Source organism: Callospermophilus lateralis, chromosome 5 (genome assembly GCF_048772815.1).
Source record: "Callospermophilus lateralis isolate mCalLat2 chromosome 5, mCalLat2.hap1, whole genome shotgun sequence".
Classification (NCBI taxonomy): Eukaryota; Metazoa; Chordata; class Mammalia; order Rodentia; family Sciuridae; genus Callospermophilus; species Callospermophilus lateralis.
Genome location: NC_135309.1, coordinates 67,640,027 through 67,667,122, shown reverse-complemented (window position 1 = coordinate 67,667,122; position 27,096 = coordinate 67,640,027). Strand labels below are relative to the sequence as shown.

The 27,096-nt window shown below is 38.6% G+C and overlaps 1 protein-coding gene across 1 annotated transcript; it reads right to left on the bottom strand.

Annotated features, from left to right (window-relative positions):
* Positions 1 to 1,767: 1,767 nt before the first annotated feature.
* Plac8l1 (PLAC8 like 1) lies at positions 1,768 to 26,675 on the bottom strand. The gene is made up of 4 exons (XM_076855948.1): positions 26,554 to 26,675; positions 20,892 to 21,028; positions 3,218 to 3,354; positions 1,768 to 1,908 (listed from the first exon to the last, which is right to left on the bottom strand). Exons 1-4 carry the CDS (start codon positions 26,673 to 26,675, stop codon positions 1,768 to 1,770), a joined length of 537 nt encoding a protein of 178 aa, XP_076712063.1.
* Positions 26,676 to 27,096: the final 421 nt, after the last annotated feature.

Genomic DNA, 27,096 nt, shown 5'->3' with positions numbered 1-27,096 from the left:
TTTCTGTGGCTCAGAAATCCCTTTTCTGGAAACTGGGAGTTATAATAGCACTTTCCTAAAGGATGTCAAGAATGCAATGTCTTAAAACATGCAGAGGGGTTTTATTACCTTCACAGTGTTTGCCATAGCCACTGACCAGCTATGTTATTTACTGAATACTCTTGTTTTAATTGACTCAATTTTCATCTCAAATTTAATGTCAAGGAAAATTTTATATCCCAACTGTAAATGGAAGACTAGTATAGTTTTCTATAAATATAAGGTGACCAAAAAATAGTAATAGCATATATTTACTGAGTACTTAGTATTGCCAAACACTAAATGTCTTGACTTATAATCTTCACAGCCACATGAGGTCAACACTTTGACCATCCCACTCTACAGATGAGGGAACTAAGAGAGAGGCTAGCAAATTTCCCTATGGTTGCAAAGTTAATAAATATGTTTCCAGCTCAAACTCCAAGCTCTTTAGCTCTGCTCTATGGTGCTACCTTAACTAAAACTGGACATGGACTTGGTTCACATGGTAGATGGTGCTAGGTTAGCTTCCTAGGGCTGCTACAGTAATCACCACAAACTGAGTGGCTTGAAACAACAGAACATTCTATCAGAGTTCTAGAGCCTAGAAATCTGAAATCAAGATCAAATTTGATCAAATCAAGTTGGCAGGGCCACGCTTTCTCCAAAACTTCTGGGTCAGGATCTTCCTTTGTCTCTTCCAACTCCTGGCAGCCCCAGGCATTCCTGGCTTGTGGCAGCATCATCCCAATCTCTCCCTCTGACTTCACATGGGAGTCTTCCCTTTGGGTCTCCAATTCTGGGTCTCCTCTCCTCTTATAATGACATCAGTCATACTGGAGTTTAGAACCCACACAAATGATTTCAAGTTGATTACATTTGCAAAAGATCCTATTTCCAAATAAGATCACATTCACAGGTACCGGGGGTTAAGAATGCAAATATCTTTTTTTTGTGACATGTGGAATGTAAAGAACACGATTCAACCCATAATAGTTGCCCACCTAAGACACTGAGCCTGGGGCAAAAAGAGTACAAGTGTTAGGGAAGTGTTCAAGATTAACACCAACCTGAGACATTGAAGGAGGCCAGGTGCAGTGGCACATGCCTGTATTTCCAACAGCTCAGGAGACTGAGGCAGGAGGATCACAAGTTCAAAGCCAGCCTTAGCAACTTAGTGAAGCCCTAAGTAAGTTAGGGAAATCCTGTCTCTAAATTTTAAAACAAAACAAAACAAAAAAAAGGTTGGGGATGTGCCTCAGTGGTTCAATCACAGTACAAAAAAAAAAAAAAAAAGTGAAGGAGTCAAGACAAGGGAAGGACAATGGCTTGTGTGTTTTGGTACATTTGGAGCAAATTAAAATTCATTATCTCCTACCCCATCACTGACACTCTGGGGAAAGTGGCTTGGCAAAAGAAAATAGGACAATTCTCCCAGCCTCCTAGACATCCCTCAGGAAAGGCTGGCAGTGGAAAGCTGGTAGAAAAATGCAACCTCCTCAAACTCCAGACCAGGAGGGAACACACCGCACCTCCAGAATGTGTTTTATGTGGCTGGTTTGGAACAGCAAATTCAGACAAATAATAAAGTCCTCATCAGGGGAATAGGTAAAAGAACAACAGCAGAGACAGTAGTGGGGGACATCATTTATTTTCCTACTGTTTCAGTGAAAACTTAAAACAATTGTTCTACTAAGAGGGGTTTGAGAGGGAGGACTTGGGGGAATGAGGAAGAGTTATTTTGCTCCGTCAAACCAGGGTGTCCTTAGTTGAAGGGACTGCACAGATTTCGTAGAGTTGAGAAGTTCTCATCTTGAGTTCCCGGGCCACCTGACAGATGGAAAAAGGCCAACAGCAGTGCACCACCAGCCAATCCTCGCACAGTGTGCCCTATAAGGGTAAATGCATTTAAGGGCAGGACCAGGGTCTCTGTTCTAAGTCAATCAAGCTCATTTCCATTACATGGGCATCTATAAAATGCTACCTGCTGACTCATCCCACTCACTGCTTCCAAGATCCACCAACACCCAGGGCACTGGACCATCCAAACACCAAGTGGCTCAGTGGCAAATAGTGCCTGTGATTCAGAGCCCTGCCCTCAAAACTTTTGATATGGAGCTCCTACATGAAACCAGTGATTTTTCTGTTAATATCCTGGAATTTTTCTCTTAGGACCTAATATTTATGATTATTTTATTTATTTATTTTGAGTTGGTAATAAGTGCAATGGTCCAAAATTCCCAAAGTAAAACAGGATAGGAAGTGAAAATAAATCCTCCTCTACATCTGTCCCCAATCATTTACCTATCTGGGAGCAACCGTTGTTTCTTATATATACTTGCAGATAAATTCTATGTCAACATATAAAGTCTTTTATGAGAATAGCTGAATACTTCTGTCATTTTTTTCCACATAAAATTATATCATAGGGATCATCCCATAGAATACAAAAAGGGTTCCTTTTTTTCTTAATGTCCACATCTTAATATGCGTGATCAGTCACTCCCCAACCTCTCGTGTACTTTAGTTTCAGACATGCTGGGGGAGCCCTCAAAATGAATTCTGCACATATCACATAGGTAATATTTTAAGTCAGAACTTCCAAGTACATCCTACAAATTTGGTGTGATTCTGTCTATCGCCTTCTCTTGAAGTAATGAGACAGAAATTGGTTTTATTTCTATTGAAGGAAAAGGACTGTGTATTGGCTTACAGAGAAGACCATTCACAGCTATCTCCTCCTATTACTAATCCTCAAAGCAGGTCTCAGGCAGCACAATTTGGCCAACAATAAGCCCACTGACCAACTATTTGCATTTACCTTCTACTTGGAAATACCTTTCACAATATAGCATTTTAATTAACTTATACTTCATACTAAAAAAGACCAAATTGGAAACATCTGTCCTTTGTCCAAGTTGCACATTAAATGTGTCATTTTAAAACATTTTCACTCACACTTTTTTTGGTAAATCACATGTTTTTTTAATTTTTTTTAATATTTATTTCTTTAGTTATAGGTGGACACAATATCTTTATTTTATTTTATTTTTCTTAATGTGGTGCTGGGGATCAAGCCCAGACGCATGGTAGGCGAGCGCTCTACCTCTGAGCCACAACCCCAGCCCATAAATCACATGTTTGAAAGGCACCCGGGTTCTCATAGACTGAGGGTCACATAGGTCTCAAATGCACTCACCTGTATTTTATGTCTCTCTCTCATGCCAATTCTCAGTGCAAAGGTAGACCCAGGTAACAAAGGCCAACAAGGACACTCTCCATAGTTCCTGGCGATGTCACACTCAAGACACAGCGGACAAAACAGACCACAGAAGCCTATTAATAATCATACCAAAGAAAACCAAGGTTCTTAGATGTTCAGGGAGTGAGTGACTGCTCATCTTAGATAGCATTTACAACCCTCTGCCACCAATTTAATGCTGCACTGCCTCCCTGCAATCAGGGATGGGGAATGAACAACCAGTTCCTCAAAATTCAGTGTATGAATATTGCTATAACTGAGCCACATTAAAATTGTCTTCTTTTGTTAAACACTGACAAAGCTGAACCTGATACAATTCTGCTAGCATTGATTATGGTAATTGGTTTTTCCTGGCAAGAGAAATGTGGTGAATAATTTTTGAATCATAACTGTTGCTTTCATTGTTTTCATCTATCTAATTTCAATATTAAAAACAGACACAGTCTATAGGATACTCTTGAATAACAGACATAGTTCCTATAAATATGATTGAAAGATTTTGATGGTACACTCATTCTGCTTCCTAGTCTTATCAGGGTTCTCTTCTATTTCTCAGACCAAAAGGTTATTCTAATTTTTGTTAGTTTCACTGAAGCCACCGACATATGTCAGTTTCAATCTGCAAACTATTAGATGCTTGGTTCCTTAACTATCAGCTGGAAACTTTGTCATTTATTAGTTCACTCATCTTTATCTACTGATACGGGTTCCTACATATTCGGCACAAACCTTGTAACACAGAGGTTCTATTTTAAATATATTTTGGGTCACAGATCTTTTTGAGAATATGATGACAGTTATGAACTACTTGCTTCACAAGGGAAAAGAAAAGTACATGCACGTAGGCAGGCAAAATTGTGCACTTAATTTCATAGAGTTCACAGAGACCTGGAAAACCTTTAATGGGCCACAGGTTCAGAACCCTGATATACAGTTAAAATGTTATGTCATCTAGCATTGCAAAAAATGACAACCCTGATGAATACAAATAATTAGGACTATGAAACAGCAGAAGATACCAACCTAAACACAGTCTTTGAAAAATGCATTCAATAAATATTGTATTGAGGCATAATTTATGTACAAGAAAATACACATATCTTAAGTATTCAGTTGAATGAGTGCTGACAATCATATCTACCCAAGCAACTGAACATGGAGAATATTGCCCTCACCCAGAGTTCTTGTGCCCCTTTTCTAGTCACCCCTAATTCTCCTGCTTCCCACTCCTGAGGGAACCCACAGTTCTGGTTTCTATGTTCATAGGTGAATTTTACCTCTTCTTGGATGTCACATGTTTACTTTTGTATCTGGCTTCTTTTGTTCAACATCATGTTTCTTGAGATTCATCTATGTTGTTATGAGGTCTGTTCTTATTATCAAGTAGTATTCTACTGTATGAATATTCCAGTTTGCTTATCCATTCCCCCACTAATAGACACTTGATTATTTCATTATTGATTCCTACAATGAAGACTGCTATGAATGGTTATCTATGTCCTTATATTGACATATGTTTTTATTCTACTTGGGTAGATTCCTGAGAGGGGAACTGCTAAGTCATGGATAGATATATGTTTAACTTTGCACAAAAAAAAAATGACCAATAGTTCTCTCCAAAGTATTTGTATAATTTCACAGCCCCTCCAGAAATGTACAAAAGTTCTAATTGTCCCACATTCTATTTTTATTCAACCTTTGCTATTGTCAGTCTTTTTTATTTATTATGGTTTTTGCTTGCCATTTATTTGCAGTGCTGGGGATGGAACCCAGGCCTCACCCAACACTGACAACTGATATGAACAGCTTAGAGGATAACAAATGGTCCAGAAAATTTACAGCAAGTACAGAGTGGTCACACTGTAAGCAACCTTGAATTAGGATTTAAGCATTCATAAAAACCAATCAAATCACATTTTACGCATGGCTTATAAAATAGTGCAAATCTCTACAAATAAGAAATTAATCAAAAGTTGTGCAATTGTAAAGCTGGCAAACCAAACAGCCAATAAAATGTGTTTCTACAATCTCCTCAGTTACAATACTTTAACTGGTAAAGAGGAATGCCCATCATCCTTAGGAAGCATATATAAAGAAGCTGTTTATGTGCAGTGGAACTTCTGTGCCTTACTTTTATAATTCAAAAGCAATTCTTTTTACTTGTAATATTTTTATCATATAACTATATTATCTAGTGTTCATTAGGAATTGGTACTAGTTTCTGAAGGAAACACCAAAGTTCAATTACTTTGGATCAGAAGTTCAATGTGATTTTAACAAAACATGGAAAACAAACTTCTATTATACAGTAACTACTTCTATTATATAGTAGCTACTTCTATTATATAGAAGCTTCTATTATATTTATACCAAACTACTAAAAACATTTTGTACATATAAACTCTTTTAATCTTTGCAGAAATCCTATAAAATTGACCCTGTTATTATCCCCATTTTACAAATGAGGGTACTGGTCTCTAGTAGACTTAAGTAATTGTTAGTGAGGGGCAAAAATCATATTTGAATTCAGAAAGTCTGACCTTAACTACTATATGTATGTTCTGATGTTTTACGTATTATCTATTCTGCCATCTTGGTTGTGGATTCACATTCTCCCATATGTATCTCCATTATCACTACCTCATATATGCTGTGTGGCAGTCTTAAATCATGCAACTCCTTTGTTTCAAGTGCTTCTGCTCTGTACTTTGAGGAGTGCAGTAAGATATGAAAATTCTGTCAGATTGCACCCCAAGAAGGGATGTGCAAGAGTGGGATGATGGGATATTTTTAGCTCTAGAAGAAAATTTTACAACACATCTCACAGGCCAAGAATAGGTATCAAGTATACACAAAGAATTGTAAATCAATATATAAAAGATTAAACAAAAGAAGAAAATGGGCATTAGCAAGTATCTCCAAAAGGAAATACAAATGGCCAAAAACAGGAAAATTTTCTCAGTACCATTAGAAATGCATATTAAGGGCTGGGGTTGTTACTCAGTGGCAGAACGCTTGCCTAACACATATGAGGCAGTGGGTTTGATCCTCAGCATCACATAAAAATAAATAAATAAAATAAAGTTATTATGTCCATGTACATCTAAAACACTAAAATAAAAATTTTAAATTTTATTTTAAAAAAATGCATATTAAGACTATCAAAAAGCATTTATAACCCATAAGAAGACAAAACTTGTCCATGTTTGTGAACATCATATGCTGTGGAGAATCAGAAAAATAGGTACTCCACAAACAAATGGAAATGGCACAGTCACTTAGGAAGATAACTTTGCTGAATCTATTAAAATCTAAAATTCTGTAGTAATTCCACTTATCAATATCTACCCTAGAGTAACGCTTACATGTGCACACCAAGATGTAGGTACAAGAATAGTAACTTGAAATTTAAAACAACTTAAATGTACATTTATAGACTAGAGTGCAAGTAAGCCAAGGTGATGTAACCATTCTATGGAATCATGAAGAATACAGTAAAACCTGGGCACACCTGCAATCTCAGCAACTAGGGGAAGCTAAGGCAGGAGAATTGCAAGTTCAAGGCCAGCCTGGGCAACTAAACAAGACTCTGACTCAAAATTAAAAAATAAATAAAAGACACTGGGGATGTTGCTCAGTTGGGGACATAGCTCAGTGATAGAGCACCCCTGGATTCAATCTCCAGTACAAAAAAAAAAAAAGCAATATGAAAGATCTATTAAGACCCAACATCGTTAAATTTCTAAGATATATTTTGAGTTTTAAAAATAATCAAACTGTAAAATGGTATGCACAGCATAGTGCCAATTATGTTTCCTTGAAACAATTATGAATCAACAGTATGTATTACTAATGGATACATATATAAGTACAGAGAAAAATCTAAAAGGGAACCTTCCAAACTGAGAGGATTTTTATTTATTTATTGTGTACTGGGGATTGAACTCAAGGGGGCACTTAACCACTGAGCCACAATCCCAGCCCTTTGTTTTATTCTATTTATTTATTTGTTTGTTTCTTTGTTTGTTTATTGTGTTGTATCTTGAGACAGGATCTCACTGGGTTGCCTGGGGCCTCACTAAGTTGCTGAGGCTGGTTTTGAACTTGTGATCCTTATGCCTCGGCCTGCTGAACTACTGGGATTACAGACATATGTCACCATCTGGCTCCAAATTGAGTTTTTAAAAAAGGGGCTACATGGTTTCCTTTTCTGTAATATCTCATTTTTTAATAAGGTGAATGTATTAATGTGTTCTTAGTGGAAAAAAAGTTTTTTCTTTTGCTTTTTAAACGTACTAAGGTTCAGAAGGATTTGTGGTATAAATTTAGCCTCTTCCTAACCCAAAAAAAAACCTCTGGTATTTATCTAAAAGTAAGCACTCCAGCCTGAATGACCCAGGTCTATTCTCTGAGGCAGGGTCCACCCTTCTATGTATAATGTGGTTCATTATTCACCCTAACTCATGGGGGAGCCAAGATAAAGAGAAGTGAGAAGCCTCAGGGAGTAGAAGTAGAAAAGGTGGGTGGAAATTTCAGCAAGACACATTTCAGAAATTATTATGAAAATGCAGAAACTTCTAGCAATAACAGATGCTTTAAAAAGGAATGGAGCACACGCCTACATTGCCAGTGAAAGTGTAAATTAGTACAACTTCCAAACATAAAGCCATTTGGCAATTTACATCAAGATTTAAAATGGCACAGACTATTTGACCAGCAGGTTCACCCCTAGGCTACGTACAGCTATACGCACAGACATGCAAAATGATCCCCGTACAAGGACATTCATACAGCATTGGTTGCATAGCAGGAAATCTGGAAACTACATAAAGATCCACCAATGGGGATTTCTGAATAAAAAAATATGGGACAATAAAATGTAAATGGAATCTTGGCAGCAATTTAAAAAAATCACCTCCAGATGTGCTGATATGGTCTGGTCACCTAAATGTATTGCTAAATTAAAACAAAACAAAATGCAGACCAATGTGTGTTTACAATTCTACCATTTGTGAAAATTATATACATATACACACAAGAGTAAAAAGTCTGGGGAAAAAAAAACAGAAACTAAAATGTTAACATCATTTATCTTCAAGGGTTGCAATTACCAAACACTGCTTTTTAAGAGTCTTTTGTAAGTTTCTTTTTTACAATGATTATGAGATATTTTTATAATACAAAATAGTTTCATTTTTAAAATGTTTATATCCTTATAGGTATATGGACTATATCTAGGCTCAAGCAAGAGTATTTGCCTCTGGAGAAGAATTGTGTAGGTGGAAAGCAGGAGGGAGTACTTGCTTTTCAAATAAAAAAAAAAAAAGGTAGATACTTTTGAGTTCTACCTTCTGTGTTAAATAACCTTTCAAAATGATTTTTTTTAACTGAGCTATTGCAAAAGCAATAAGCTCTCCTCCCTGAAGTGTTCACAATGCCAAGGCTATCCTGTATATTGCAGAAGGGATTTAGACAAGCAGGCCAACTGACCTCCAATATCCCTTCTAACTCAGAGGCTCTATGATTCTTTTAATTAAGTGCAAGAAAAAAGAAGAAGAAGAAGCAGTGAAAATACAGATTACAATTTATGCATTAATTTGTGTCCAGCGAATTTGGGGGTTTTTTTGTAATTTGTTTCATTTTGGGTTTTTTTTTTTGTTTGTTTGTTTTTTGTTTTGGTACCAGGAATTAAACCTAGGGGTGCTTAATCACTGAGCTGCATCCCCAGCACTTTTTATTTTTTATTTTGAGACAAGTTCTCACTGCGTTACTTAGGACCTTGCTAAGTTGCTGAGGCTGGCTTTGAACTTGTGATCTCCTGCCTCAGCTTCCTGAGCTACTGGGATTATAGACCTGTGCCAACACACCCGGCTCAGAAAATATTTTTAAGTGCCTCTTGTGGACCAGGTGCTTGGCTGGGCACCAGAATGGTAAACAATACAACTGTGGCTCCTGCTTTCAGAAAGTGTACTATTAACCTGAGATACAGTGAGGGAATACCAATCGCAGTCTGATGCCTTTTCATGCCTCCTTCCTCCTTCCTCAAAGAAAATCCTGGTTTGCTTCCTTCCATCCACCTTGGGCTTCTTATGGTTCCTAGTATGTACCAGTCTTATTACCTGTTGTTTACAGTGCCTTCTCAGTGTCCCTACACTGAGAGCCTGGATACTTCTTACTGGTCAGATAGAGTTTAAGCAAGTCTTCTGAAAAACCATCCTTTACCATATCCTCTATCATTTCCTTGTATAATACCCTGTTTCCTTTATGGCATTTATTACAAATGCAATTATTTTATTTATTGATTTTCTCTCTTCTACAAAATTATTTCTGTCTTATTCACTATTATGTCTATAACATACATCATGTGCCTGTACACAGGTGGGAATTCCGAAAATATTGATTGAATTACAAACCAACGTTGATTACACCTTCTGTATAAACTTCTTTGGAACAATATCACAAATATTCCTAAAGCCAGAATACACAGTTTTTTATTCACTATGCCTTTAGCTGCTACTTATTCCACCTTGGCCTCATCTTCACATTTGAGCTCTTGGGTACTCTATTTATGAAGGACACAAAGACACCCATTTGCAAGTCCCAGTGCAGAGTAAATTCAGATAAAAGTACAGGAGTGGGAAGAGGGAGGCAGTTAAAAATATATAATTACCATAAAATGAAGATGCAAAATGTCAAAAAGAAGTGGAAATCATTGCTGTTCATAATGTACCCTTTGCTTAATGGATGACAAATTGGAGCAATAATTCCCGGCATTTAAAGGAAAAATATCCCAGGATGGGAATCTGGCGTGGAAGCAGTTCTGTTTTTGTTCCCAACTATTTGCACAGTGATTTACTTAAAATGATCCTCTATCGATGAAATAATTCCCAATTAAAAGTCCTTTTACACAAGAATGGGAAGAAGCCCGTTATTCATATCACTCATACTCCACCTGTGTCCTCACAGATATGGTGTAGATAATGAGTGCAGAAAGTGATCTTGTCTTTAAAGAGTTTTTCTGAGGCCATTAACTTAGAGACACTATGAACAGTCACCAATGAAGGCCCACGTAGGGAACAGTTAGAACATGCATTCAATCTGCTGAGAGCCATAGCCAAGTAGGAATGACGCATGGCATTTTGGTTTAAAAGATGACCCTGCTCAGGGATTAGGGTGGCTCCAGGTTTAGGGTGGATCCTGCTGGGAATAGGGTGGCTCCAGGTTTAGGGTGGATCCTGCTGGGAATAGGGCGGCTCCAGGATTAGTGCATATCCTGCTGCCTCAGGCGCCCGCTTCTTTTGGTGTTCCCGTTGAGTTCTCGCGGGGTGCTGAGAGAATTGGTACGCAGAGCCGAGTGGAGGCAGTGTGTTCCCAGAAAGTGCGAGTAGAGTGCCAGTGAGAGTTCGGGAATGAAGAATTGCTGTTTGAATCTACAAGGCTTGTGTGGTGGCTCGGTTATTTTGTGCCCAGCCAGACTGCGGCATGCTATATCTGTGATATCTTCCTGCATGATTCCTGCCCAGTTGTAAAGAGCATTGTATTTCTCCACATTGTCACTTTCTCCCTACTCCCCTTGTCACTTCCTTCCTTCTCCCCTTGTCACTAGAACTGGCTCTCAAATGGAATCCTCAGGAAAATAGTCTGGTGGTATCCTGAACTTTGATGGGAGTTAGAGAAAAGCTGAGCAGTACAGCAATGTTTAAGGTAAATAAGATGAGGAGAGAGCCTTTCTTTGGCCATCTTTCTAGGGGATCCTAGGAGTAGGTAGAAATCATTGCAGCATCCATTCTAAGCCTCTTGTCTCTACTCTTGGCTCTCAATGTGCTGAAGGAAAACAAAAAATATCCAATAGCATTCAATATTAATAGCTAAGATTCACTACAATTAACATTGTAGTAATATTTGTTGGGATTTTCCTTGTAACAGCACCCTAATAGTAAATTTGGGAATATCCCTTCACTCTTATGAACAATATTAGTAGGACTGTCATTCAGAACGCCCGGGCCTTGCCAAGCAGTAGGCATGTGAACTGGCAAATTGAGTTGTGTCTGCTAAAACCTCAGTCCCCAGATAGGATGACACAAAGGTAAAAACATTTGGTGATATGTAGATTGTCAGCTCCTGGTAACAACGCATGTTGTCCTTTCTGGCCTTGACTCGATGAACTAGATTATCTTCTAATAAAGTCTAGCATTTGCTTCTACATTAGTTTCCTAGGCCAGCCATAACAAAATACCACAAATTGAGCATCTTAAAATAACATAAATTCTCTCACTGGAAAATCTAGGAGGCAGAAGTCAAATCAAGGTGTGGGCAGGGTTGGATCCTTCTGGAGGGTTCCAGGGAGAACCCCCTGCCCACCCTAACTAATCCGGTGAGACTTTAATTTGACTACATTTACAAAACCTTACTTCCATACAAGGTTATATTCAGAGGTTTTAAATGGACATGAATTTTAAGGAAGCACCATTCAATCTAATTTGGCTTACAACCAAATATCCCCAACTGATCCAGTAATGCTCCAAACTAGTGTTAAGAGTGGGTTCTATGCATTATATGTTTTAATCTTAACAACAACCCTTGAGGTTAACATCTTTATAATCTTCATCTTTAGAGGGGAAAAATGCAGACCCAGAGAATTTTCTCAAGGTTACAAGACATTTAAGAACAGAGTAAGGCATCGATGTTTATAGGAGCTCAATTCACAATAGCTAAGCTACAGAAGGAACCTAAGTGCCCTTCAACAGATGAATGGATAAAGAAAATGTGGTATATCTACACAGTGGAATATTATTCAGCCATAAAGAAGAATGAAATTATGGCATTTGCTGGTAAATGGATGGAACTAGAGACTATTATACTAATGAAATAAGCCAATCCCAAAAAATCAAAGGCCACATGTTCTCTCTGATATGTGAATGCTAACACACAATAAGGGGAATGGGTGGAGACAGAAGTGTTTTTGGATTAGACAAAGGGGAATAAAAGGAAGGGAAGAGGGATGGGAATAGGAAAGACAATAGAACGAGTCAGAAATGACTTTCCTATATACATATATGAACACAAAACCAGTGTAACTCCACATCATGTACAACTGAAAGAATGGGAAGTTATATTCCATGTATGTATATATAATATGTCAAAATACATTCTACTGTCACATATTACTAAAAAATAACAAATTTTTAAAAAACCATTAAAAAGAACAGAGTGAGGAATCAAGGTGAGGCCAATATCTAATAAAACCTGTTCTCTTAACCACATTATAGTTAGGCCTTTGCCATAGGTAGGGTACACTCATGTCACCCAGCCCCTAATCAAATGTGACAAACATCTCTGCATGGTTATTCTGCCTTCTCTTTACCTTGGTACTAAGTAACAACTAGAGAATCAAGAAAAGCCCTGAGAGAGCCAGAGAATGGCTACCATAATCATCTGGTCAGAAATCCACATTGGTAGCAGTGGCAGGAACAGAGCTACACAGCTGAGCCTCAAGACTCAGCCGAATGAGGACTTGCTCAGAGGTTTCCAGCTGATCCATATTGTGTTACTGTCAGGCAAGTTCAGATGTTCTCAGAAAGCTTCACAAGATGGGGAGAGTCATATTCTCCAAAAACAGTAAGACCCAGGGTCTTTGGATTTTGAACTTAAGAGACTGGCCTTCATCTATCAGACAATACCATCCCCACTTTCCTTTAAGAGAGATTCCGTGACCCAGTTTGTTGAGAGCCACAGCCAAAAGGGGCCCCAGCAAACTTCCAGCTGCCAGCAAACTTCCAGCTGCCAGCAAACTTCCAGCTGCCAGCTGATGATTGGCTCACAGCAGCCCCAGCAAACTTCTAGCTGCCAACTGGTTGGCTCCTCTGCGGTGATGCTCATTGGGCTGTTTCCCTGCCCTTTCAGACCACAGAGTTGCTCATTGGGGGACTTTTTTTGGCTCTGCCCACGTGACCCAGCCAATTGGCCTCAAGAGCAGGAGGAGTGGGGGAGGTTGAGAGGCTTGTGGGAAGCCGGTGGTGGCAGTTGGGCTCTGAAGGTTTTTCCTGAGGAGCTGTTTTGTTTGGCGTGTGTGATTCTAAAAATAAAGTTCGTTTCTTTTGACAAGTGGCTCCTGAATTGTGCCCAGCCAGACTGCGGCATTTGGTGGCTCGGGTGGGGAACGACTGAGGGTAAGTGGTAAGGTAAACTGCTTGCCCCTGAGGGCAGGGCGAGAGGATGGGTAGCCATTTTAAGATTCTTCTTTTGTTTTGTTTCGCTTTTGTTTTAAGTTGCCTGTCCCTGGAGATGAGTGAGATGGAAGAAAAACCGCTCACATCTGAGGAACAGATAGGGAGAAAGGACGGATGGACATTTCAGGAGGATAGAAAGGCTATAATGATTTTTTGTTGTTCCAATTTTGTTTCACTCTGTTTCAGTTTTGTTTGGCGTTATCTTCTTGGGTTGAATTATAGTTATAGTAGAAATATTCAAGTAAAAGAGAAGGTCTCTCGAGCTAGTCAGACAGAGGAAAAAATTCAATTAAAAGACAAGGCCTCTCAAGCTAGTCAGACAGAGAAAGAAAGTGTAGAGCAGAAAAAGCCATCAGGGGGAAAGTTACAACAGGAGACTGCTACTAACACCTTTCTATCACCAGAGGACGTAAGTGTCCAACCAACAAGGCCACCTCCATATGCTGGGAGGCCCCCAACCCCCGCAGTTGATAGTTGGGATCCTGAGACAGGATCTCAAATATTAACATGCCCTGATTTTGAGGTAGGAGGGCAGCGAATTTACCATGCTTTAAATTTCAAAACAGTGAAGCAGCTAAAAGAGGCTGTAACAACCTATGGTCCTCAAGCACCCTTCACTGTAAGCTTGGTCAAATCCATTAACAACTTGAACATGATGCCAGCAGATTGGGCTAATATGTGTAAAGCTGTGCTAAATGGAGGACAATCCCTGTTATGGAAGGTTGCCAATGAGGAATTTTGCAAGGAGACGGCTAGGCGAAATGCAGCAGCTGGTTATCCTCAGAAAAATCTAGATATGTTGTTAGGAAAGGGACCTTATGAGGGTCAGCACCAACAAATTGCATATGGTCCTGGCATATACGCACAAATTGCTGTAGATGTGGTTAGGGCATGGAAGACTTTACAAGGACATGGAGGTTTACAAGGTCAATTATCTAAGATAATACAAGGAGCTAATGAATCGTACGTTGAATTTGTAGATAGGCTTATTCAAACAGCTACCAGAGTTTTGGGGAATACAGAACAAGCAATGCCATTAATAAAACAACTGGCTTATGAGCAAGCGAATCATTGGTGCAGAGAAGTCATTAGACCATGGAAACATGAAGATTTAAACACATATATTAAGTTATGTAGAGATATTAATGAACAAGGGCAAGTCTTGGCAGCTGCAGTACAACAGGCTTTAGATGCCAGAGACATTAATGAACTAGGGCAAATTGTGGCAGCTGCAGTAAAACAGGCTTTAGATGCCAAGCCAAGAACATGCTACAATTGTGAACAAACAGGACATTTTAAAAGGAATTGCCCCATAGGAGGAGGGTTTAACAAAACTAGGTATCAAAGGAGTAGAATACCGGGTATTTGCCCACGATGCCGTAGAGGGAGACATTGGGCTAATGAATGCCGTTCTCAAACCACCATAGAGGGTACTCCATTATCAAAAAACGAACAAGGACCAAGTGTTTATCCACGATATCGTAGAGAAAGGCATCGGGCTCCACTGCCAAAAAATGGACAAGGGGGCCCAATGCTCCGGGGCCCAAAACCACAAATATGCGGAGCACTGGAGGAACCCAGCAACCCCATCAGGGTAGTGCCCAGGACACATTGCCCATCAGATCCCTCATCAGACAAACCAGAGGGAGCGCAGGGTTGGACATCTGTGCCTCCGCCAGAGCAGTACTAACTCCAGAGATGGGAGTTCAAATCATTCCCACAGGGGTAAAAGGACCTCTTCCCAAAGGAACAGTAGGCTTATTATTGGGACACAGCTCTTCTACTCTAAAAGGACTTATGATAAGTCCTGGGGTAATTGATCCCGATTATGAAGGTGAAATAAAAATTATAGCCAGTTCTCCAAACGGTATATCTGTAATTTCACCAGGAGATAGAATAGCACAGTTACTAATAATACCAAGCCTACATGATAAATTTTCCAGTCGTGCTGTAGAAAGAGGTTCCAAGGGATTAGGCTCCACAGGTGTAGATTGGGCTATGCTGTCTTTAAATTTAGATTCTCGCCCCATGCTAAAACTAAATATTCAAGGACATGAATTCAATGGGCTACTGGATACAGGTGCAGACCTTAGCATCATCTCTCGTCAAGAATGGCCAAAACATTGGCCATTACAACAAGCCACTCAAACACTTTGAGGCCTAGGAGTGGCGACTAATCCCCATAGAAGTGCAATGGTATTAGATTGGAAGAATCCTGAAGGATGTGAAAGAACTATACAGCCATATGTATTGGATCATCTTCCCGTAAATTTATGGGGATGAGATGTCCTAGATCAATTAGGTTTGACATTAACAAAGAACATCAATCAAAATGCACCCACTATTATGACTAGACAAGGTTTTAGGAAAGGAAAAAGATTAGAAAAACAAGAACAATGTATAGCAGCACCAATACAAATAGATCAAGGAATGGACAGACATAGGTTGGATTTTCATAAAGGGCCACTGAGACAATCAAAATTACTTGGAAATCAGAAAGACCAGTATGGGTTCCTCAGTGGCGCCTGACTAAAGAAAAGATACAAGCAGCCCATGACCTGGTCAAACAACAATTAGTGGAAGGACATATACAACCTTCTGTATCTCCCCATAATACTCCCATTTTTGTCATCAAAAAGAAATCTGGTAAATGGAGATTATTGCAAGATTTAAGAGCCATTAATAATGAGATGGTTATTATGGGACCTGCTCAATCGGGGATTCCTCAATTGTCTGCTTTGCCAAAAACTTGGTATGTTTTAGTTATAGATATTAAAGATTGTTTTTTTTTCAATTCCAATTCATCCTGAGAATAGTCCACATTTTGCATTTACTATCCCTGCACTGAATCATGAAGGTCCTGATCAGAGATATGAATGGAAAGTACTCCCTCAAGGGATGGCTAACAGCCCAACTATGTGTCAAATTTATGTTAACAAAGTAATCCAGCCACTTAGAAATCAAAAACCTGAACTACAAATATTTCACTATATGGATGATGTATTATTAGCACACAAAGATAAAAACACATTGCTAGAGTGTTATGCCACACTTACAAACTTATTAAAAAATTATAATCTAGAGATAGCAATAGATAAAGTACAATTAAATTTTCCAATTAATTATTTAGGAGTTCTATTATCCTCAACCATGGTCCGTCCACCAAAAATTCAAATACGAGTAGATCAACTCAAATCACTTAATGACTTTCAAAAGTTATTAGGAGACATAAATTGGATAAGGCCTTATCTAGGTATACCAACAGGAGAGTTGGGACCTTTATTTGATATCCTAAAAGGTCCATCAGATCCAAATTTACCCGAATGTTAACACCTGAAGTAAGAAAGGCATTAAAAATCATTGAAACATATATGGAAAATATGCATTTGAATAGAATTGATATAAGTTTGCCTTTATTATTTATTGTACTACCAACAAAAAATATTCCTACAGGAGTATTTTGGCAAGAAGGTCCATTATCATGGATACATTTATCTTATTCTCCTAACACTATTCTTACTAGGTATCCTGAGGCTGTAGGACAATTAATACTCAAAGGAATAAAAGCAGCAAAGGGAGTGTTTGGAATTTCTCCCAATAAAATTATTACTCCGTATACTATGAATCAAATTGATGAGTTACCTAATGAGTTAAATACTCGGGCAATAATCATGTGCAAATCTAATGTTTCATTTGATAACCACTTACCATCTAATCCTTTATTGTCTTTTTGGTCATCGCATCCTGTAATTTTTCCAAAAATGACAAGAAAAACACCTATCATGAATGCTCCAAATATATTCACTGATGGGTCAAATAATGGTACAGCAGCAATAGTTACACCTGATCAAACTTTTACATTTTTAGTACCCAAACAATCAGCTCAAAAGGTAGAGCTTAATGCAGTATTACAAGCTTTTTTGATGTTTAAAGATTCTGTATTTAATTTATTTTCCGATAGTCAGTATATAATTAATGCCATAGTATTGAAGATGCTGGTAGGATTTCCCCTTCCTCTACTGTTTTCTCTTTGCTTTCCACTATACAAAGTCTAATCTGGGACAGAAAAGATCCATTCTTTATAGGACATATCAGGGCACATACAGGATTGCCTGGAGCTCTTAGTTTGGGCAATGATTTAGCAGATAAAACTACACATGACATACATATTTTCTATACACTAGAAGAAGCTACAAATTTTCATAAAAAGTTCCATGTCAATGCTAATACTTTACAAAAGCATTTTAAAATAACTAAGGAACAAGCTAGACAAATAATAAAACAATGTCAAAATTGTGTGACCTTTTTACCACAAGTTAATCTTGGAGTCAATCCTAGAGGACTGATACCTAACCATATTTGGCAGATGGACGTCACACACTTGCCAGAATTTGGAAAATAAAATATTTGCATGTTACAGTTGATACTTATTCTGGATTTTTGATGGGCTCCCTTCATGCTGGAGAAAAAACTAAAGATATTATAGCTCATTGCTTACAAAATTTTGCCACTGTGGGCCTTCCAAAACAGTTAAAAACAGATAATGCCCCTGGTTATACTTCTACCTCTTTTAAACAATTTTGCTCATCATTTGGCATTACTCATATAACAGGAATCCCATACAATCCACAGGGACAAGGCATAGTTAAAAGAGCTCATCAAACTATTAAAATGTACTTATTAAAGAAGGAATTGGGAAGGGGTATATATTCCCCAAAGATAAACTTAAAATAACCCTTTTTACTCTAAACTTTTTAAATTTGGATTCATCAGGACTTAGTGCTGTGGAAAGGCATATGTGTCCAAAAAATGTACATAAGCCCAAGGTACTTTGGAAGGATATTCTAACAGGACAATGGAAAGGTCCTGACCCAGTAATTGTCTGGAGTCGGGGGTCTGTTTGTGTGTTTCCACAGGGAGAACAGCAGCCAATTTGGATTCCAGAGAGATTAACTAAGGTCCTGACCCAGTGATTGTCTGGAGTCAGGGGTCTGTTTATGTGTTTCCACAGGGAGAACAGCAGCCGATTTGGATTCCAGAGAGATTAACTAAAGCGATTTCTACAGACCAAAAAGAAGATGATTTGGCTCAAATTCATAACAACTGATATCCAAAACTCCAGTTTGGCTATTCTTACATCTGCGACAGAACCAGGATGCTTTTTTCAATATCTATTTTATTATTACCCTTTCCCACATCATGAAGTTCTATTTTGTTTTTTGAGCTCATACAGATCTAGGTTAATGTTTTGCTGATCAGTTCTACTTTTTGACTATAGAGTTTTTAAACATTGCAATGGATATTTCACCTGTAAAAAGTTATAAGGCCTTAACTATTATGTTATGTGTTGTGTGCACACTTGTGTTTTATGTTGTATGTTTGTATGTACGTATGTCCATATATGATGAGCACTCATGAAAAAAATGGATCCAAATATTTTTTTTAATTCACGTGATTTAAATGGTTTAATTTAAATTGGGTAAACAGCTGTTGAGGATTGTTTTAATATGTGAACAAAAAAGGAGGTTAACAGATCTGTTTGTTTACTTTCACCTTTTCATTATATTTAATAATTCTGTTCAAGATAGTGTAAATTGTTCAGAAAATTGTTTTCTTTTAGTGCCTTCTGGAATGTTACATAATTTTTTTCTTTAGCCATTATTGCCAGAATTCCTGTCTTTATCCCAGTGCCGGTGAAGACAAAGATAAAACCAATCTACAGCTTCTGCAATAGCCATCACTGAACTGCTTGCAGAACTTGCCTGGACTATGTATCACTTGTATGCATTGTGAACTCACTTGTATGCATTGTGAACTATCTGTTGGTGCAGCGACTTGTGGTAGTGTTGGGGTATTTTTGCTGATGGTGTCATCAGTGGTACAATGTTTCCAAAAGGAGCCGTCAATTGGCTTGGTGTATCCTCCTCCCTTCTGCTTGTGATGGTCATTCAGCTAAAATTTGGGGGCCAACAGAGGTGAGGCAAAGAACCTCACCCCCCTGCTGGTACAAAGACCTATCCACAGGTGTGGCTGTATATTGGACCGGTAGTCAATGACGGGTAAGATCCAATTGCAATGGTACCAACCTAAGACAGGAGGCTGACGCCTTGAGGTCAGCTCATCCGACAATGGGTAAGGACCATATGTGGTATTGGACAACCTAAGGCAGGCACAGTCCCTAAGCCACATGCTTGTTGTTTAAACAGAGAGGGGGAGATGTTGAGAGCCACAGCCAAAAGGGGCCCCAGCAAACTTCCAGCTGCCACCTTCCTTTAAGAGAGATTCCGTGACCCAGTTGTTCCCTAGGGCGAGACTATCAAGCACAAGAGGGAGATGCTAATTTGTGGTACCAGAAGTGGATTAGAATGTCCTAAGGTAAAAATTGGAATCAATATGCTTTAACTCCAAATCCAGAAAAAATCATGCAGCAAGACGACAGTGGTATTTGTAACTCTATAATTAAATCAGTATCTGAAAAGATTTCAATCCATGAAGGGAGTTTCATTTTGTGAACATTCTTGTTGTTATGAGTATTGGATATTCTTCAAAGAAATACTGAATATTGAAAAGAAACAATCAAAAAAATAAAACTTATTCATTGGCTTGCCATCTGGAAACATCTACTGTAAACATTTATATATGTATCTTTCCACATTTTTTCTAAATTTTTACTCACCCCCAAAAAATGATGTCTAATGTGCATAACTTTGCAACCTGTTTCTTTAACCTAAACATGTATCCAAAAGATCTTTTCATCTGGCTGTGTAATTACTGATTTGTGGGTATCCCCTGGTGAACATTTAGGTTATTTCATGTTCTTGCTGTCATAACCAATGTGCAAAATGTAATGTGCCTGCTAAGTCTATGCACATGATTTATTTCCTTAAACTAAACTCCTAAAAAAAAGTAATTACTGGGGTTGGGGGTGTGGCTCAGTGGTAGAGCACTTGTTCAGCATGTGCAAAGACCGTGGGTTCAGTCTCCAATACTCCAAGAAAAATGGATTAAAATTAAAAAGTGTATCTCCTGGATCAAAGCTATGTAACACTTGAGGTTCTTTCCATATGTAATTCTGGGCAATCTATGAGGAAATCTACATTTCTACCAACAGTGGATGAGGGAGCCCATTTTGAGTGTCTTTGCCAACAGTGGATTTTGTCATTTAAAAATCTTTGAAGGCACCTCTTATTCTACAAAAGCATCCACAGTGCTGAGAAGCAAGATTTTCCAGCTAGGGAGAACATTTGAGTCACTTGGGTTAGTCCAGTTATTCTGAAACCATTTAATTTCGGTCTTTGTACCTGATGCAGTTGGTTCATTCACTGATATCTTGGGTAAGAAAAAGTAAGAAAAAAAACTTAAAATTAAGAGAAAAAACCTACAAATTCTCCTATCTCTGCAGACACTGAAGAGGCCGGTGCTCCAGTCCCCACCAGTCTGGACAATTGCTGTGATGGTGGTCCTGCCACTGGCTCCGCGGACGGGCTGCTTAACCACAGCTTGGACTGGTACATGGCTCCTGGAGAGTCAAGGATGGTGATGAACTTGAGAGTGAAGATTCTTCAGAACAATACCATTAAGCAGACAAAATGATAAAGAGGCTATGGGAACCCAGTGGTGCAAAGGAACTCATAATTCACAACCCAGGGAAGTTCACCATCTCCCTCCCTTCATTACACCTTCTTATCTGACTTTTTGCCCTCTCTCTATTAATAGCATTATTATTCCAAATCCTGTCAAATTCAATGTCTAGTATGCTTTTGTAGTGTCTCATAATAGTTAAATTCACAAATTTGAAACCAAGAGGCCTTGGTTCATATCCCAGCATGCCACTTCCTGATGGACTTGATCTTGATTTAGTGGCTTAACAGCTCTGCTTTCTGTTAGTTCAGATGAAAAAAACTGCTATGGGGTTACTATGTCAACTGAAGGACATATAATTACTGTGCCCAGAGGGTGTGTAACAAGGTGACCCAGAGTAAGCTGCACCCCAAAGCGTTTTCTTTCTTTCTTTTTTTTTTTTTTTTTTTTTGCTTTCTATTTTCACTTTTGTAGTGCTGGGGATCAGAATCCAGGGCCTTACACAAGATAGGCAAGTGCTTCTATCATTGAGCCACAACCCCAGCCTACCCCAAGGGTTTTGAATCTTTTATGAAGAGACTGAAAAGAAATTGGACTGAATAGGCAGACTGAAGCTTGGACTAGGTCACTGAAGTTAACATGCGGAATCATTTAAGTGAAAACCCCCAATTTAGAATATATCTTGATAGCAAACAGCTTTATAATTTGTCCTGGTAGGACTATGAAGTATAACTTTGGGTTAAATTCCCTGAATGGAATAGATATTCCCTATGTCCATCATTCTGAATTAGGAAATTAAGGCCTAGAAGTTCAACTTTGAAAGTGAGGTAAGGAAAAACTTCCTTCTCTGAGGCTTAAAGTATCTTGACTAAATTTAAACCATAGGGATGCTGGAGATATTCCCATAGTGAAGGGTAAGCTGCACCTGGCCCCAAGGAAGGAGTGGTCAAGAGTTGGGTGGAGGGGCCCCAGGGTGAATCTGAGCCTATATGGTGTGGTCATTTTCCTGTTTTGTGCTTTTGTTTTGGCAAGCCTCATAAAGAGTTCGATCTCTGGTGTTCTATGAAGAATTAAAGAAAGCACCTGCCTCATACTTGATTTAAAATAAACAAGAGAAGGGCTAGGGATATAGCTCAGTTGACAGAGTACTTGCCTCGCATGCAAAAGGCCCTGGGTTCAATCCCCAGCACCACACACAAAATAAATTAATTAATTAAATAAACAAGAGAAAGCAGCATTTCTTCTTCTAATAGTTGATGCTATAAGTCACCAAAACTCAGAACTTAGGACAGAGAGCCTGGAGGTCAGAGGAGAACATTTTTGATCACCTTGAAGGTAGCAACCTGGGGACATCATGGAAAGTTGAGAAGCCCTTTGATAACCTCTAAATTGGGGCAATAAGGCCAGTGGAATATTATGATCTCTTAATATAGGTTGCACTCTTCTTAAGACCCAAATCTCTTTGTCTTTCCACCAATACTGCACAAGTACATAACTTCCCAAACTTGACAGCACATTAATTATCATGCTTCTAAGCCTTACCTCTGACCAGTGTCACCCTCCAAGGAAGAAGAAATCAGTATCATAGAAAGGTTTACAGGTAATACTTAAGCAGTTACCCTACCACTCTTGAAACCTGGTACCAGTAGATTTGAATACCATTAATGGTAATTACAATAATTTCTAAGTCTTCTCCTAGTAGTGCTGTCAATGTAACCATTGACAAGAAAATCAGATAAGTGGGAGGTAAGTTGGAAGGAAATATGCTTGTAACACACCCAGTATAAAGTGCCAGTGGGACGTCAAGAGGATGCCCAACAGAGCTGGAAGTACTGCACCAGAACTTGGAAGGCTGGGGTTGGGAGTGCCTGTCTAGAAATCTGTAATGAATCTATGAAACATCTCCATCTCTTTCATCCATTGGGCATTACAGACAATGCCTAGCGTCCAACTAGATCAAGAGTTTGATGCTTGGAAAAAAGTACTAGCTCTTGAATATAAAAAGGGCAAAATATTAATTAATGCTGTTAAACATAAAAATTTAGCATTGTCAAATTTAGAGTCCACTGATATTTTACTATGTTGAAAAACAATTTACAATTTCTCTTGTTTTACAAGAATTCCCTAGTATGTGTTGGGCATGGTGGTGCATTGCCTGTAATCCAGATGCTTGGGGGGCTGAGATGGGAGGATCACGAGTTCAAAGCCAGCCTCAGCATTTTAGCAAAGCAACTCAGTGAAACTCTCTCTCTAAATAAAATATTTTAAAAGGGGCTAGGAAAGTAGCTGAGCAGTTAACGGGCCTTGGGCTTAATCCCCGGTACCAAAAAAAAAAAAAATTCCCTAGTGTGCATGACTGCTAAGAAGCACCAGCCATTGGTTAAGTAAATGAATTACTTGTGTGCAGTGTGATGACACATGCCTATGATTCCAATGACTCAGGAAGTTCAGGCAAGAGGATCACAAGTTGAAAGCCAGCCTCAATAAATTAGCAAGACCCTATCTCAAAATAAAAAGTAAAATCAAAAAGGCCAGGAATGGGCTGGGACCATAGCTCAGTGGTAAAGTACTTGCCTCACATGTGTGAGGCACTGAGTTTGATACACAGCACCACATAAAAATAAATAAAGATATTATGTCCATCTACAACTAAAAAAATATTTTTTAGAAAAAGGGGCGGGGGAGTGCCAGGATGAGGCTTAGTGGTAAAATGTCCCTTCATTCAATCCCCAATACCATCAAAAGAAAATTATTCAAGCAAAATTATAAAATTTCTTTATTATTCAGAGAGAGAGAGGGAAAGAGGAAGAGTTATCATGTAGGTGTGTTGTTATGGTGTGAGTTAGGGTCTATTTCTGTGGATTGACTTGTGTTCTCCAAAATTCTCACACTGAAGCCCTAGCTTATTATGTGAATGTACATGGAGATAGGGCTCTTAGGAAGTAAATACAGTCGGAGGAGTGGGATTCTGGCTCAATAATACAGACACAAAAACCTTTTTTTTTGTACCAGGGATTGAACCCAAGGGTGCTTAACTACTGAACTACAACCCTAGCCTTTTTTATTCATTATTTTTAGACAGGGTCTTACTTAGTTGCTCATGGCTCACTAAATTGCTGAGGCTAGCTTTTAACTTGTGATTCTCCTGCCTAAGGCTCCCCAAGCTGCTGGGATTACAGCATGCCACCATACCAAGCACAGGTAGCCTTTTAAGAGGAAGAAAGAGATTTCTTTGCCAACATGCATGTGCAGAGGAAAGACCGTGTAAGCGCACCACAGTCCAGGAAGAGCTCTCTCCAGAACTTAGCTACACTGGCACCCTTCCAGGCTCTAGAACTATGCAAAAATTAATTTCTCATTTATTCCCTCAGTGTATGGCAGTCCAAGCAGATTAAGACACTAAATGGCCATGAAGAAACTGTTATTTCCTCAGCCTCCACTTGAGCTCCATGAGGCCAGGGGGCACCTGCTGCTCCTCCTGGTATCCAGCACACTACCCTGATATTTATCACAATAAGTATTTGTCAAATTGGATCAAATGGATTCCTAAGTATTTTCTGTACATGAGTCCTCCTCAATCTAGCTCCTCTAATCTAAATTATATGACTATTACTGTGTTTCATTCTCTAGTAAAAGTGCAACTCTCAGGTGTGAATTGATAAAATAAAAGCTGCAAGTAACCTAAAAGCTTCCTGCATCACCCTACACAATCCAAAACATTTTCCTCTCTACATCATGCCTACCAGCAAGGGCTTCCATCATTATGCTAAGAGTTTCAATCATCCCTGATTTTGGTAGAGAGATTTCTTAGTGCTGAATGGCTGGATTAGATTCTCCTCTGAAATGAATCATTTACTGCTTGCAACCTAGAATACAATTTTTTGCTTCAATCATAGAATTATGTGCATAACACCTTTTATCACAGCAAGGATGCCTGTCCTTTATCTACTCCAAATCAAACAATGAGGAGGACAGATTTTCCTTGGTGGAAAAAAAAGTGTGTGTGTGTGTTTTCCTAATTTTCTTTCCTTAATACCTTAAAATCTTTGGTGATTTTTATATTAAAATGTCTTAATTTGCATACATTAGCTAAGACATTTCAGTTCAAGATTATTGCTCATGTGTTATAATTTAAATAACTCTACCCTTCCCTGAAAACCTTTTATGTCCTGGCACTGAGTAGTCCCATTAAAAGCCAAAAGATTATTCGAGGCTACTATAGTTGTAGATTCCCAGACTGCTTTTATGTATTACCCTAGAGAATCTTATGTCACCATGAAAAATTGGAACAAATTTGGGAACAGTGGGTGAAAATGATGACCACAGAACCATGCTAACTCAGAGAAGCCATCCACTTAACCATCAAAGTCAACAATTTCTTCCCTTAGTTGAAAGAGCAGACTTCAGATTAAAGCACACTAAAAATTCAAATGTGGTTCAGCTACATTCTAGTTGTTTGACTCTGAGAAACAACTTGTCACAGCCTTCAACTCTTGCATCCTTCTCCATAAAATGGATTTAAAATACCTTAGATCACAAGTGGCATGACTACTAAGGAAGATCATGTACTTGGCACACAGCAGGCCTATAATCAACGGCAGCTATTGTTATTATTGTGACTTCAGGATCCACTACATACCCTATGAGAAACAAAGAGAGAGAAGAGATCTGGGCCAGTTTTTCCAGTTATCATATTGCTATCCAAATGCCTTAAATTTTATTCAGGAAAACCAAATATCCCAGCTTTTCTAGGATCAATGGTCTTACCCGGGGTGGGAAACTTTCAGTGCTAAAACCAGGATATTCCCTGACAAACCAAGAAACAGTAACCTTAATATAATCAGAAGTCAAAGGAAGTTTTAACTCTTGAAAGGCAGGAGGCTGACTCCAGCCAAAGTGTGATCTGTTCCTATTTAGTGTCAGGAAATGGATGAGATACACACCCTTCCCTGCCCTGACCTCACTCTAGTCAGTTCTTATAGCAGCTAAGCACATTCCACACTGTATGTCCCCAAATGCCTAATACTTCAGCCTAGCAGGGTTTGTGTCACTCTCTTCCTTAATCAAACTTGCAGTACTAAGAATTTGTTTTGACTTTCACTCAGACATCTAAATTCTTTCACATTCTTAACTAAAGCCAAAACCCTTGAATTATTATTTCAAAGGAGTGGCAGTTACTGGCAATCGCCAGAAATAAAGTTTCACGTAGTCAAGGTTCAACATTTTAAGTAAAGAATGAAGAGACATCCTTTCACCTAAGCCAATCCTCCTCTTTTCAATAGCCAAGCAAGGCCAGAAGAAACTAATTATTTGCCCCCTTTTCAAGTACACAAGGGTCAAGACAGAAACCACTTTCTTCACAAGCCCAGTTGTCCTTTCCCTAGTTCCTTTTAAGAAGGATGTGTCTTGGTAATCCATCTAAAGAGCCAATGCTGGGGGGAAAGAATTCATTCTACTTCCTACCTCAAGTTGGAAATAAAATGTTCATCTTCAGATGATATGAGTGAAAACAGCAGAGGTGAGGGTACATTGAGTAAGGAAACATCCTTGGGACACTTAGAAAAGTAATGTCCAAACCAATTCATAGTAAGAAGTGGCTTCTTGTCATTTGGGCTATCCTTTTTCTTTTGACAATAAAATTACTGATTCTAAATTTAGATTCAATACAAAGTGACATATTTCTTAGAAAGAATGTTGCATTGATATTCTGGAACCTGAGGTCATAGCAGTATGACTGACACATCAAATCTCCTGAAAGACAGGTACACAACTAACTGAAGGTGTGTCTATTTGACTAATCTGAAGGGAGATACTGCTGGACATATAGTTTAAGTTAAAAAAAAATCAGATAACTTATCTCTGATGGAAAAATTCCTTAGTTTTGATAACTTCTATCAAACATTTATCTAGCTCTATGTCACTAAGTATCTCTTGACCCTTCCTTGGAAGACCCAGAAGCCACAGATTTCTTTCATACTATATGACTGAGAAGCATCAGGGGCCTCT

Bases quoted from the DNA above. Each gene is read 5' to 3' on its own strand.
- Plac8l1 (XM_076855948.1), bottom strand. From the start codon at position 26,675: ATGAATTGGTTTGGACATTACTTTTCTAAGTGTCCCAAGGATGTTTCC. The intron at 21,029-26,553 runs GTAGGAAGTAGA...TTGACTCTCCAG, and splicing joins CATTTTATTTCCAACTTGAG to GAGCCATGTACCAGTCCAAG. The intron at 1,909-3,217 runs GTGAGTGCATTT...TTACCCTTATAG, and splicing joins GAGAGAGACATAAAATACAG to GGCACACTGTGCGAGGATTG.